At 38.5% G+C, this 15,629-nt stretch overlaps 1 protein-coding gene across 1 annotated transcript; it reads right to left on the bottom strand.

Annotated features, from left to right (window-relative positions):
• Nucleotides 1–407: 407 nt before the first annotated feature.
• Nucleotides 408–11,177, bottom strand: LOC137200227 (thrombospondin-type laminin G domain and EAR repeat-containing protein-like). The gene is made up of 13 exons (XM_067614877.1): nt 10,778–11,177; nt 9,659–9,882; nt 8,763–9,115; nt 8,249–8,339; nt 7,992–8,133; nt 7,731–7,862; nt 7,560–7,630; nt 6,480–6,641; nt 6,154–6,349; nt 5,820–6,052; nt 2,030–2,208; nt 1,725–1,826; nt 408–1,441 (listed from the first exon to the last, which is right to left on the bottom strand). The coding sequence occupies exons 1-13, from the start codon at nt 10,872–10,874 to the stop codon at nt 1,288–1,290; spliced, it is 2,136 nt and encodes a 711-aa protein (XP_067470978.1). The 5' UTR covers nt 10,875–11,177; the 3' UTR covers nt 408–1,287.
• Nucleotides 11,178–15,629: the final 4,452 nt, after the last annotated feature.

The raw sequence follows: 15,629 nt of genomic DNA, 5'->3' as shown, positions 1-15,629 counted from the left end.
TTATAGTGACAAGAGTTGCAACTATAAAAACTACATTTCCGACAAGTCTGCTCTTGGATGGAAGCATCATGGTACTTGTAGTTTTATAGCTAATAGCAAATATGTTTTATGGTTGTCAGTGATAATAAAGGTTGGCAGTTATGTGCCCAGGGCCATGTGTGCAGGATTGCATACCAATCTTAAACCTCACCTATAGCAAGTCTGACTTAAAGTTATATTTAAGTCAAAGAGTAGGTCTACTTTTATGCAATTGGCCCCAGGTATCTGATTAACTATAAAATGACTTGGAATGAAAACTTTACTTTTGATCCTTCAGGGCATATCTGTCACCCTTGTTGCCACCATACAGTGCATGCTTTAAATGAGCGTAGTAGAGGGTTGGCCAATGCATAAACAACACTTGCATATAAACAACTTGAGTCTACTTTATTGTAATTTCAATAATTTACTTTTTATTCATAATCCATGCAATCAGCGGCAAAACATAACAATCAGTCAGATTTACTTTGAGAGAGCACACATTCCGGTTAATAAACAAAGTGTTAAATATTATTTCAACATTGAAAGCTTTTACAGAAAGATAGAAATCTCACAGTGTCCGTCTTAAATTGTATTAATTTCTGTTGGACAAAGCACACAAAAATTCACATATTGTCATAAAAACTTTAGACATATTTTTTTGTTAAATTGAGGTACATCAGTTGATAGCCTAGTTTACACAAACTGAGCTCATAAGTCTAAATTCCCCAGCCAAAATTCAAAGAAAATTTTGACTAGTCACATAAAAAAGGTTACATTTTCTGATTATTTTTGCAAGTTTTTGCTCATTGTATTCATACAATTAACTGTTAAATTACATTTTCTGTGAATTTGATCTCCCTACGTTACAGTCTCAAAGCCTTCTCAAAGATATTTACCCTAAAAATGGTCAAAATCAGTCTTCAAAACCCACCATGTATAATTTCTGTGTAACTGTAAATTGTAAACTCTTCTTTGGGTTGTTAAAACCTCCAAATTCCCAGAGACCATACTGGGGACCTGAGCTCAGTGTCCTCAATGGTTGCTACAGCCCTGACTATGAAATCTAAGATTGACCCTAAAATTGCGGACAGGCATAGTATTCTAAAGGCAGGTTTACTTAAACACACTCACACATTTTAAACATTATTGCAATCACTTTCATACACAGAAACACACAAAAGGACACTGTATGCCCTCACAAAGAGGCACACGCATATGCACACATACAAATACAGCACAAAAAGCCACACGCAGAGTCTGTTTTGCCTAGTAAATTTTCAGCTTGAACACTTTGGAGAGAGGTGCTTTGGCACTGGAGTAGATCAGATAAGATTCTCCTTTAGAGCTGAAAAACTCCCAGTCACTGCATCCAATAGTTGGGAGCCAATGAACAGGAACAAAGCCTTCATATCCTTGCCACCTAAAAACAGATAAGAGAAATCAAATCAGTTGGTAAATTCCTGAAGTCAGAGAGCCCAAATTAGCTGCGGGACATTTCCTAGTTCCTAGTGGATGCTCATGTGTCAAAAGATTTGTATGTTTTTACTAGCTTTTCTAACAGCAGGAATAAATCTACATTAAAACAGTGTATGTGTACTGTACGCCCATGAGATGATTTCATGACAAGTACCACCAAGTTATAGGCAATCAAGGTGCATGAACTATTTCACTCTGCGGAGGGGTGTTGTTGACAAGTTGAGTACCTGTAGAGAATGCTGTTGAGAGAGTACGACTCTCCATTAAAGGAGTTGGCGACAACCAGAAAATATTCCTCCCCGAGGCTGAAGAACTCCCAGTCCACTGCACTGGAGAGAGAGAGAGAGAGAGAGAGAGAGAGAGAGAGAGAGAGAGAGAGAGAGAGAGAGAGAGAGAGAGAGACAGAGAGAGAGAGAGAGAGAGACAGAGAGAAAAGTATGTGGTGATAACACAAGAGTGAAATAGCTGGACAAAGGTTATTATACAGGATGTATTCTCCTAATCTGTGCGGAGGTGTTTGCACATCTTGTACCTGTAGGTGACAATATCCTGGAAGCGGACAAACAGTTGTCCATTCATGTCCAGTTCGTAGATAGTGGAGTTGATGGCATATCGACTCGGTCCATTACCATAAAGTCTGTGTCCATTGGCAACGACCAGGAAGACTCTGCTGCCGATCTGGAACATTTCCCAGTCTGTGGCACAGAATGTCTACATTGACAGCAAGAGAAAAATCATCCTTTAGGTTTGCTTGTGTGTACAGTGAGGTATTCAAGACATGTATAAACAAATATTCAACACTAAATCCTCATTTTTAATCAACTAAACCGATTCATCATCATGACTGACTGAATCGGTAGCTTTTTGCATAAGAGCTCCAAGTTAACAATTGAAGCAATATGACTGCTTTTAGGATTTAGAATTTGCACTTGCTGGAAATTTGGGGACCAACCTTCAATTGAAGGGAAATAAATAAACAAAATTAAGCAGTCTCATAACCAGAAGTTGTGATTCTTTTCGTTACAGCGAACTCTTCTGTCTTCTGCTTTAAAGAACACACACAGACAATGTCTAGCCGATAAATGAGGACATTTATTTATAACTAAATGTCTATCACTAATTGAATAAGTGAGGCATTAACAAGGAATACATAATGGAAGAAAAGAATCAAATAGATGAGAAAAAAATCTATTAAATGGTAAGATAACCTGATCACTTAGTTGACAATAGTGAACTGAAGTATGTGATTAAGAGTTATCAAAAGACAGGCGGGATGCTAAAGGAAAATAATAAACTGCTCTAAGGGAATTAGTTCTATTTGATATCAACTCGTATCATGGAAAGATGAGGCTTTGTGGCTGAATGTCGAATAGAATTTTTCTGTTACACTAACTTTACTGAACTAAACTTGTCGCATAGTCTTAAGAACACTTCTGTTGGTCGGGCAACAAAACTTCAAAAATACTACAAAAACGCGAGACTTACTGCTGTACAAAAACATAAAAAGAAAAAAGACACGGTTTCAATCCATCACTATGGTCAATCAACAGTGATTTTAAACATAAAAATGTATATAATAGTATATAAAATATCCAGGAAACATATGGTTAAAAAGCAGTTCTTATTTCAGCATATCATTCAGAATGAAATTCGTGACAAATTAACTGTCAAGATGATTCCCAACACTGCTAATAGATGCACAGAAGTTAGAGAACACTAATTTGATTACAATATAATAACTTTCAGTCTTACATAAGCTCTAATTATACTTAGTATTACAGAGAACTAAACTATCTATGGTCATTAGATGGCAGTGTGGCCACATAGTAACTAATGCATTAAATCTATTAATGGATAATTCTTTCATTTTATATCGTACAGACATGAGAGTTGGACCATCTTAGAAGAAAACATTTGCTGAGTTGTGAGGGAATTTTCATATACGTGTCATATATGACAATGCTCCTTAGACAAGCAGACAGTGAGGGACAGACAGCTGTCTTCTTCCTAGTCGAGTCGACCTGGTTTTATGATTGTTGCCATAGAGACAGCACTAAAGTAAACAATTTCATAGCAATGTCGTCACTATAGGGACAAGGTTGCCTGGGTGCTGCACTGAGAGTGTTACAACTCTTTTCCTTCAGATTTGCCGTGGCATTTCACTGGATCTACACCAGCACTTTGAATTGTAAATGCTATCTCATTGATCGATCCCTAACCCGATTTCTATAACAGAGTAATACTAGCTGGGCTACTGGGTAGTTGGACAGCTAATTAGCATTAATTCAGACTTGAACTTAGGCAAATAGAAAATATAGTTTGAAATCACTCCAGGAATGAGTCTATAATTTACAGCAGGGATCTGGCAGCTGTCTTATCTCAGCTCCATCAGGGAGTAAGAGAGAGAAAGAAAGTGTTTTGGTGGGTGTGTGTGTTGTGAGACAGAGTGAGAGAGAGGAAGAGAATGAGACAGAGTCGTCACTTGTTTAATAGTGGTAATTATTCTTTGTTCTGATGTGAAAATGCATTTGGTCTCAGTAACTCAAGTCTCTGTCCATGTGGAGGTGAAACCTTCTTGCCTTGTGTTCCCCAGTTAAAATGACCCAAGGAGTATTTTAGTATATAAAGGAGCATTTAAGTGTCTTCACATACTGCAGTTAATTCATTGTCTTGTCAGATATCTGTCTCTCAGGAGGTTAAGAGCCCAGTGCCTGGTCTGGCTAGTGTCAATACTGTCGCCCCCACTGTAAGAGATGAAATGCCAGCTCTGCAGACCTGAATGTCTATGAAACACTCACCTCCATGTCCAGTGAAATTCAAAAACAAAACAAAGTTGTCCTCAATATACAATTTACTGAAAGACTGCAAAAAGCCAAAGAAAGAAACACTGTGAAAACTCTGCTGCAAATAGTTGGCTGTTGAGTCATTAAAGATGCCCCGCAGAGTTTTCTTGTAAACAAATAAAAGTGATGTTAACGTTTACTGTTACTCATCAAAACTCATTGTATGTACCCATGTGATCTATAAATGTGTTGAATCAATTTCCTTCCTCATAAACATTTGCAAAACAGATGTTTTAAAAGTATTTTAAATCCTGTGATGATTACATTCATGTTTACTGGCTTGCAGTCTTCTTCTTCTCTGCGTTTGTTGGTGCTCTACTGTGTTTCTTGGGACATTTCAGCCAGATCAGTGGAATAGTGTGAAACGATTGTTTCACACTATTCCACGCATTTGCACCACCCATGTGCAAATGCGTGTGCATGATACAAACAAAACAGGGACTCATTCATAAAAAAAAAAAATTGCTCCATAGCACTACTAGAGGTCACAGACTCAACAGGGAACCTTTAACCTTGTAAACAGTGCTTGTATAGGCCTAGTTTTGTATGTGAACTGAACATAACAGCTTAAACTGGCAACATACTGAACTTACTCCTGAACTGAAGACAGTCAGAATCAGCCCTGAAGGTCACAATGATATAAACAGTGATGTATTTGCTTTCTGATGTACCTACTGAAGTGCATATGAATAGTGAAAAGATCACTTAGCTTAGAAAAAAATGAAAGAGCTGCATGGTAAGTGAGAACGAACCTTTGAACCGAATTGAATACAACGTCTTTAATCAGTGAAATGACTTGTAATTTCCACCTTTACTCGCTTGAAAGGAGAGATGAGAAAGATAAACAACTTAGAGACTAATATATGTAAAAGTAAGTGCCAAAATGGTGTATTTTCAATCATTTCTGGATTATTTCAGGTGATTAATTTTCACCAGCCCCAAGGTATTCTTGTGAATCCTCACATCCAGCTGTGGAGTTCCCCTAAATCACATCAAATCTCTCAAATGGTTTCTCATGTGACTGTCAATGTGTCAACACTCTCACCTCAAATGTGGCTAGATTCAAATATATGATGCACTATCAGTTACTTGTCAAAGCACTGCTATCGCTCAAGCAAATCATAGCAAACCACACGCTCTATTTTTGGCCCTTGTCTTATATGCATGCACACGCCCGTCCCTTGCTCCCCATCTCACTTTCATTACACTTTTATCTCTCCCCGTCTGTATTCCCTTCCTTCTGTGTGTACAGACGAGATTGTTTTTCAAACTCATCTCTAAGATACAGATCTCATCAGAGGAAATCAAAGTCCAGGTGGTGAACAGATGGATGGAAGCAAAATTCTACATTAAAGTGCCATTAAGACTAATCCTATCCAAACTTTACTCTATATTGCGGCTTGACCATGGATGTAATATGAAATTTTCTTTGAGGCATATGTCAAGCATTGCTTTTGCCATTTTTCATTCACCACATACCTTAATTGTCTGGAACACCTGGAAGCTTCCATTGAGCCAAATGTAGATGACAGAGTCTACAGATGTGGTCACTCCGTCAAAAGCGTTTGCCACCACCAGGAAATGATATGGTCCAACAGTGAAGAACTCCCAGTCGTAGGCCCCTGAGGTCCGCAACATCTGGTGAACCTCAAATGACTTGGTTAACCTGTTCCACTTGTATATCACACTATCTATAGTGTGATTATTATTGCCTGCAACAGACAAATCATGAATGGTAAGCCATTTTGTATGTCATTTAATATTTTATATTGACATAGAAGTTAACACTTGGTGAATATAGATGGGTTTATACCTATTCTATGATTGGCCACAGCGAGATAGGTTTGTCGATTGATGTTAAAGGCCTCCCAGTCCCGTGCACAGTGGGTCTTCAGGGTCTGGAACTGCACAAACTGTTTTCTTCTTTTGCTCCACTTGTAAATCACAGAGAGGTCTGCCTCCGTCATAAAACGATTGTTTGTGGGAGAGTTTGACACCACCAGAAAGATCTAGATCAAAATAACAAAACAGAGGGAACATGTGATCAAAGCCTGAAGAAGAAATAAAGCAAACAAACAGCTTTGATTTGGAGTATATATGCATCTATTCCATAACCCATATCTTCCTTTTTTATCATACATTATTTCCAATGTTGAAGTGTCTCCATGCCAGAGCTCCTTGGGTGCTGATATTCTGGTAGAGTTGGAAACCTGTGTTGGTCCAATGATACACAGCAGAGCCAGAGGTTGTGGACCGGTGAGCCATAGCAGCCATCACACCCATGCCAGGTACCTGGAACACCTGACGAGAAGATGAAACAAACTATGAAAAAAGTGCTCATAAAGTTTATAGACAGCCATGTTGTATCATCTTCCTTCCTACAAGTAGAGCAGCAAAATACATGTTCTCTCCTAAACAGCAGTAAGTGACAACTCTGTCTAGATCAATGGCTCTGTGCTTTTTTTGCTTGTGACCCTTTTCCACAGGGTGCATGTATGTGAGTTGTGAGCAATTCAAGTAAAAAATGATTTTCCTCTTACAGACTTGTTTCTCCGAATATTTTTATAAACCTAAAGAGGTTAAAGTATACAGTATTTCACAAGAAAAAAAGCCAAAATGAAAGACAAGTCCGGAAAATAAACATCATTTTGTGTGACTAATTTAGTTTTTTTCTAATTTCCCATTCTGGTAATAATCTTGTGATCTAGCCTATGACCCCTTGTGAGTGTCTTGACCCCTAAGTTGGGAACACCCAGTCAGTCTTCTTCCATGTTTTTTTGTTTCATTAACAGACAGGTGACAAATTAAAGGAAAAACCAACATAAAGTGTGTTAGTAAGGTGTTGGACCACCATGTGCCACCAGAACAGCTTCAATGCACCTTGGCATTGATTCTACAAGTCGCTGAACTCTACTGGAGGGATGAACACCATTCTTCCGAAGATATTCCCTCATTTGGTGTTTTGATGATGATGGTGGAGAGTGCTGTCCCACATGTTGATCTAAAATCTCCCATAGGTCTTCAATTGGCCAAAACTGGGCCTGCTCAGCATTTTTATACATGCCACAGAGCTTGATTGGATGTTAATTGCTTAATAGTACCATGTAGTGAACCTGTGTGGAAGCATCTGTTCATTATGTTTCTCCACTTATTTATTCAGGTTTTTCCTTTAATTTGTCGCCTATCTTTACATAAATATACATTTTTAAAGAAGCGCACCTCAACATCATGTGTCTCTGAGCTGGTGGTGAGGACCTGATGTTCCAGCACATAGTCCAGCCGTTTATGATCTGAGTGGATTGAGAGGTGGGAGGTTTTTCAACACAACAAATTCAAACAAATAAGAACAGAATCTTTCTCATGAATGGATGTTTGCTGTTCAGTTCTCACCCTCAAGCACTGTGGTCCACACTGTACCGTCACAGAGGTAGAGGCCTTTCTTGAGGGGATTGAACCACAGCTGACCTCGTAGCAGCTCTGAGCACGACCGCTCCAAACCCACTGACACTCGCTCCTCTGTTTCTGACAATTCATGAACACAAAGATGAGTAGACATTTAAATATGTGGGGAAGCAGACAGACATGCAAAGGTAAACAAATGTCTCGCATCGTGATGTATGAAATGCCTTGTGAAATGAGTGTGTAAGTTACCATAAGAAGTTTCCCTCTCTATGACAGGCAGATCTAAGAGAAATGGTGGTACTGAGAGAGCTGCTAGTTGTGGGTATGAAGAGGGGCAGATCTGATGGGTGGCATCTGAACCTGGCACCAGAACCAACTGTCGCAACAGACCCTATACATGGAGCAGCAGATAAGAGGGAAAAGATTTGGCTGTTTAAGAGACAAAAACATCACCTATACAGCTTATTTATCATAAAACGTTAGTGATGAAGAAGTATAAGTCTTACTGAAAACAAGCCTTTCCATCTCCCCCGACTTCCAATGTGGAATCTGGATCCCTGAATGTTGAGGTCTGAGGGGAAAGGCCTGGAGGGAACGCTGGTTGCCATAAAAAGACATAATTATTTCTAATAGCTGGAGTAAATGTTGCTTCTGTATATGAACATAAAGTCTCTGTAATTAAAGTAGTCTCCTCCATTCCTCTGGTTTTTGGACTGAGACAGGGAAACCTGAGACAGGAATTGTATTATATAGCTTCTGTATGGGTGCTAATATTCCTCCCTTCTTGGAGCTAGAGGGAGTTTCCACCAAAAACCATCTATCACATACTGTCAGGACACTATGAAATGGCTGCAGGGTGTGAGCATATTTGAAGCAGCGCTGTTGTATTGTGGTGAAGGATCTACTATGCCTGAAGGGAATTTAAGGGGAACAGGAAGAGAGGATGGTGGGAGATAGTAACCACCCAGTGAACAAAAAACATAGAACAGCACAAAAAAAAAAAAAAGAAGAAAAACTTACATTTCCTGTGGTGATCTGCAGTCCACTGTGAGCCTGACATGTTGACTACCAACGTTGAGGACAAGAGTGTGCCACTGGTTATCAGCCAGAGTGCCTCGAAACACCCAGTGCTCTACGACCCCTCCGTGACCTTTGAAAAGGAAGTGTACACGGTTTTTCGAGAACCTTAGTCCCAGGATGATCCGTCCACCTCCCTCATTGTTCTTGACTTGCTTCTTCTCACTCTCTCTGCTGACTCCCCTCTCTTTTCTGCTTTCCAAAATGTTCCCTTTATCGTCCTCTTCTTCCTGCTCCTCCACAGCGCTTTTCTCTTCGTTTTTTGGCCCCATCAAGGAAAAGATGTATTCATTTTTCTGAAAGGCAAATGCAGAAAACATTCAGACACAATGCAGTAACAAAGTGCCTTTACTATAGTGCATTACTTAATTACTAAGTATTGTTTTTAGGTACTTGTACTTTACCTTTTAAGTATTTATACTTTATGTTACTTTTTACTTAACTAGATCTATTAAACCTATAAACCTATAATGAGCTCATAAACTACAATGTACTTTTACAGTAAATAAGTAGTGTAAAATCGTTTAATTTAGCCTCATCTCAACCAGATTTAACATTAAAATGAGGCTTATACAGCAATCATAATAATAATACAATGATATCATAACACACCATGGCCATGGGCCATTCCGCTGCATAATGATTACTTTTCCTTTGATACTTGTATTTAGTTGATATCACTTCTGTACTTTTACACAAGTAATATTTTCAATACAGGACTTTTACTTGTAACAGAGTTAACACTGTGGTATTGGTACTTTTGTTGGGTAAAGGATCTGAGTATTTCTTCCATCACCAGTATCCAGTTCCGGACAAATGAGGGTGTGATGGATGCTCACCTTGGGTGCAATGTGAGTGACTTTTAGTGTCACAACAATGGAGAATTCTTTTGGGAAGACGTCACAGTCCACCAGCAGCTGGGAGGAGGGAAAGCTCATGGAAGTATGAGGGCTCGAGAAATGTACACCCCTCACCCCTCCAGCCTGCTTCATGTGCACCCCTGGCAGGAGTCTGGAGGTGTCCCTCTCGAGGACAAAAGACAGAAGATCCAGGGGGAGCAAATCTGCAGACAATAAGCAAATAAAGAGGTCAGGATGATTGATTTATTACTCAAGCCTATTTATGCAGAAATTTCTATTCTATAAAGTAGTGGAGTGCGATTTATTTTATTAAGGAGTCACAAAATAAATCGCAGGTTTCCTGAGATGATTAAACAAGTTGCAAAGAATCTGCTGCACCAAATCATGTTTCACTTTCAGACTTTTCTATATTCAGTGCTGTTTTCCTTTAAAATATTGAGTAGTTATATCCAGATATCTACAAAAATATTTAAATCAAACAACTGGAGAAGGGAAAATTGCTCCTCGGTTCATAAATACCATATTAAACCTAATGAAAGGGGTCACAAGTAGGGCTTTGTTTTAAGGGGACACAAGTAAAAAAGGTTGGGAACTGCTGCTATAAACTAATAAATTGTAACCCTCCTGGTGTGTGAGAATTAGCCCTGGGTGGCAGTGGAGCTATAGGGTATACGTATTTTAGGATGGGTTGTTATTTAGAAAGACAGGAAGGGAGAATGATGTAAGAGGATTACTCCCAAATTGACGAGACAGCATATAGACATGCACCCTGTTCGCCCTGATATACTGATGTGTATAGAATTGTTGTGGAATTTTAACCACATCCAATGTCTGTACTTGTTTGTGGATGTTACTTTAAGTTAATATTGCACGCTATACTGCACACGCAAACACTCCCACTGTACTATAAGCAGACACAGACAGTTGGAATTATCCAAAAGAATTTTAGCTGGAGGGGTTTCCCAGGTTTTAGATGAAACCATAAACCACCCACTGAATAATCATTAACTTTAACATTAACGCATCAGATGTGTTGAGCTGAGCTGAGGTGATAGACTGTAATAAATAAATAAATAAATAAATAAAATGGTACAATACCTGTACAGTGTCTCCATGTGTCAGTGGTCGTGTCAATGACCCTTAACCCCAGGAGAAGGAGCTGCACAAATATCAGCGATGACATTACCAACAGCATGTTTGGTTTAGTTGCCAGCTGGTACGAAGGTCTCCATATCAAAGTTTTTCTATCTGTAATGTTCCTTCTGTCTCTATCTTAAATGACAATACACACCTGACAACTGTGTATTCCTCAACACAAGGATCCCAGTGAGCATGTTCACATCATCATCCAACTCCAAATAATATCTTTTCAAAATCATCAAAAGCTAAACTGGCTAAGTAGAAGTAGACAGTCCCAGATCATCTGTGCTTAGAGAGAAATCCATTCATCTGTGTGAATGCACCTGCAGCCCCTTTTAAACACCGGAGCCATGCAAATCACTAACCAGCCTGTCACTCATCCTCCCTTAACCGCCTCTGATGACACAGACCTGCCAGAGGGGTGAGCAGCTCCACTCTGTGTGTGTGTGTGTGTGTGTGTGTGTGTGTGTGTGTGTGTGGGTGTGCATGTGTGTGTTTGTGTGTGTGCTCAGTTAGCAACAGACAGACTGACAGACAAGCAGACAGACAGAATATGTGGCTGTATAGATAATATAATGTCAAAAGGCGAACTCAGCGCATGAAAGGGGCCATAGCCGACAAAATTTCTTTTCTTTTTTTTTTAATTAAAAGACAACAAAAGACCATCTGTGACCTCTGGTCCACTAATGCATAGATGGATATGAGCTGAGCTATTATCATATTAGCTCTTATCCCACAGTTTATTACCTGAGAAACCAAGGTATGTGCATGAACCCAGGTATGATATTAAAGTCTCAAACCTGGATGTTTTCCTAAAAGATCTGCAAATATTACTTATTGAAAATGTAATGAAGTATCTGGACAGTGAACTTAGGCAAACACTGCAGTGCACAAATATTTAATTATTTAAATAATTATTTTTCAATTGATTATTTTATTCTACTTCAAGCGTGTGAACCACAGGACTGACTTTAATATTTTTCTAGCATTATATAAGAAGGTTCTGATAATTCATTGTCAGCCAACAATTTAATACCCCACACAGCTTCATAGAATAATTTTCCAACATCTACTACTGTATATTTAACCTTAGTTTGTTGGTTACTTGGCACTCATGAAGTGTTGTGAGATCTCGGCGTGTGTCAGATCTCTCAGAATCCTCTCATCCACCGACCAGCACATTTACAAGGCAAATGAACTTTGCCTCTCTTCTTCACGCCCACATTAGGAGCATAGACCACACATAGATCAGGATACAAGATATGTCTCGCTCTCCTTTCGCTCTATCCATTCATTAATCTTTCTTCCTTCCAGGCATGGCAGTGGATGTTGTACTCTTCGGTGTTGTTTCAGATGGACCAGTTTAAAAGCAGAAAAGTCTAAGCCGTAAAAGTCAGTGATTGTCTACTCATCCACATGCTTTTCCTTATTCCTGGTTTGACTCATCAGCTGTTATCGCTGTTCCAGTCGTCCTGAATGAAACCGTTCAGTTACTTTATCAGATGAGATCTAGGGTTCAGGACACCCTGGAAGTAAATAGGCCATTCAATTCATCTCGATTCAAACTTTATCTTGGACTCACAAGAGCGTAGCATATAAAAAGTAAAAAAAACAAGACATACAAGATAAAACCACAGCAATTCATCATTTAATTAAAAAAACAGTTCATATGTAGGCTATCTCGCCAATGTTTTCTGAGCCTGGATGAGTTCCGAGAGCAGCTCCTCTTGTTAAGGCTGGTTAAAGCCTCTATGATGCTGTTCTCTGACTCATCCAAACAATACATAAAATTGTACATCAGATTTCTTAGAAGTGCCTCACATGTTGGAACACCGGAGAACACAAACAGTTGACTGGTACTATGCCATCTGGTAACCCGAAGCAGCAACTTCACAGCATCATTGTAAACCGTCATGAGCCTCTATAAACTACTTTTCCTGTAGCAACTCCAAAGATGAGCTGTATACAGAGGTGTGCAGAAAGCTCTAAATAATGAACATTTTACATTGACAGATCAGATACTAATCTGGGAAGCAACATATTGGCCTGAGCATATAGTTTACAACACTGTCGATAAATATCTCTGTCATCATTCAAATCATCAGGGAGAAAATGGCCAAGGTATTTTATTTCCTTGCATGTGATGAGAGGAATATCGCACGAGTGAAACACAGGAGAGATTACTTTCCTATCATCTCTACTTCTGACTATCATGACATTACTCTTTTTGGTATTAAATTTAATGACTGATAATACTAATAATTCCAACAAGACAGCCTGTGTTACACCCATTCAATTGTTTCAATAGGTCGTTTATATACACATTAAGCAAAATAGGAGACAAAATTCCACCTTTGCAAACACCATTATTTACATAAAACATGGCAGATACAGCATTGCCCCCATTTAACCATTGAATTGTCTGATGGGCAAACCAGAAGACTAGTAGTCTAAGTATATACTTTGAAACACCTCTAGTAAGCAATTCCAGAAATAATTCTTCATGATTAATTCAGTCAAAGGCCTTGGATGCATCAATAAACAATGTAAACACATAAATACAGTGAAATTTTGGCTTCAATATTTGTTTCCTTTAAAGCATAAATACACATATCAGTGCCGTGTTTTCTTTTAAAGCCAAACTGGTTATTGGTGGTGAGAACAAACATTTCCAACCTTGTTAGCAGGATTCTTTCCAGCACTTTTGAGAGAATACTGGCAAGGACAATAGGTCTATAATTATCCACGCTATTTAATTTACTAGCCTTGTCCTTAATGACGGGCACTAACAATACAGAGGTGATAAAATCTGGAAGGACACCATGAACTATGAGACCAGCAAAACTCATGGCAAGCAGAGGACAGAGCCTGTGACTGGCATTCTTTAGGTGTTCTGCAGTAATATGATCCAAACCACAAACCTTGTTATCATCTACCATAATAAAGGCATCATAAATATCATCTGACCTGGCTACCAGAAAGATCAATATTTATACTTCAACTAAATTACTTTTAACACAGTTGGAAAAATTACAGTAATGCTCAGGCCACACCTCAGCTTTCTTTTCCGGGTCACATTGACCCTCAATGTTGGATGGTAAGGAAGTTTTACTATTATTCATAACTCTGACCTCTTTCCAGAAGTCATAATGGTTATTCTGCAGCTTCCTGGCAAGTGAATCAGCTCTAATTGTGTTCTCGTTTCTTTTAATAAAACAAAGAGCATATTTAAATCTTGCATTGGTACGTTTTTTTTATGTTCGGGCAATGACCCCTACACCTTCATGAGTCTGACCAGAGTTTAAAAGCTTCTCTGGTTGCAGCCACAAAATCATTTCATCCAGGTTTAATGTTATGCGCCTTGTTCTTATGTTTACAAAAGGGCTTAGTAGAGGCATTAAGACCTGTCACAATGGCACATAGTTCAATACAATGATATGAACTATCTAAAATAACTATCAGACATCTGTAATTGAATGGTGTAGTATATCAACAGTTTTTTTAAGCTGCTTCCTTCAGTTTAGTGATCCTTTGTTTTTAAGTGAGGTAAACAGTTCATTGGTGTCTCACAACAGTGGTGGAAAGTAACTAGGTAAATTTACTCAAGTACTGTATTTGTACTTTATACTTCCACTCCACTTTATTTCAGAGGGAAATATTGTACTTTCTACTCCACTACATTTAACAGCTTTAGTTACTTTTCAGATGAAGGTTTGACACAATGGATTATATAACAAGCTTTTAAAATACAACACATTGTTTAAGATGAAACCAGTGGTTTCCAACCTTTTTGGCTTTTGTTGTCTTACAAAAAGCAGTGAGTAGTCGGGGTCACATTTCAGATGTCTATGAGTTGTTAACAGCTTCAACAAATAGTGATTTTTCCCTCTAAACTTCTCACATGGTTTCATTTCAATAAATGTTCAAATGATCCTATGTTTCACCAAAACTCAAAGATTAGAGAAAAAGTCCAAAAACTGGGGACCACTGGACTAAACTAGCTAACTGTATATAAATTGGTTCAAACTAGCTCCACCTCCAGCAGCTACAACAGTAACATGCTGCCTACACACTGATGCTTCAATATTAATAATCTAATGATGTCATATACAATAATATATCAGTCAGAGGGACAAAACCACTACTTTTACTTCAATACTTTAAGTACATTTTGCTGCTAATACTTATGTACTTTTACTTAAGTAGATTTTTCATGCAGGACTTTTACTTAGATAAAGGATCTGAGTAGTTCTTCCACCACTGACAGTAACCATATCATGGTTCAGTGGCACCACCTAGCTGTCTACTCATTACCCAAACCAGATGTGAAGATCTTGTGCAAACATTTTTAGCAGGCAGGGCGCCAGCAGGAATTGAAACCCTGTCTTGCATAACGAAACACACACCAACTATATATAATTCAATGTCAGCCATGTTGCCTTGACAAGTGACAAAATGTATACCAGGCAGCAGAAGGGCTAAAAGTTGGAGACCATTAGTCTCTAAAAAAATCTACCTGCCAACTTGGTGTGTATGCTTTTCCAATGACACTTGCATATTTGAGTTACTTGAAGTATTGTGTTTTCATAGTTTATAGTTTAATAGTTAGTTTACGCAATAAATGATGTGTCCTTGCCCTATATTAACCTCTACAACATGATAAATGGACAAATAATGGCTGTCATAGTTTTTATCTATCTGCCTAAAAATATCTTCATGAATGAGAATGGACAAATCAGTATTTGGAGTGATTTTTTAAAAAACAAAACAAAACACACAAGTACGAAATAATGAAGCTTGTGACACCAAA

Source organism: Thunnus thynnus, chromosome 16, assembly GCF_963924715.1.
Source record: "Thunnus thynnus chromosome 16, fThuThy2.1, whole genome shotgun sequence".
Taxonomy (NCBI): Eukaryota; Metazoa; Chordata; class Actinopteri; order Scombriformes; family Scombridae; genus Thunnus; species Thunnus thynnus.
This window is presented reverse-complemented; position numbering and strand designations above follow the sequence as displayed.

Coding starts and splice junctions, on each gene's coding strand:
- LOC137200227 (XM_067614877.1), bottom strand. CDS start 10,874: ATGCTGTTGGTAATGTCATCGCTGATATTTGTGCAGCTCCTTCTCCTG. Junction 9,116..9,658: donor TCACTCACATTGCACCCAAG/GTGAGCATCCAT, acceptor TTTGCCTTTCAG/AAAAATGAATACATCTTTTC. Junction 7,863..7,991: donor AGAGAGGGAAACTTCTTATG/GTAACTTACACA, acceptor ATGAATTGTCAG/AAACAGAGGAGCGAGTGTCA.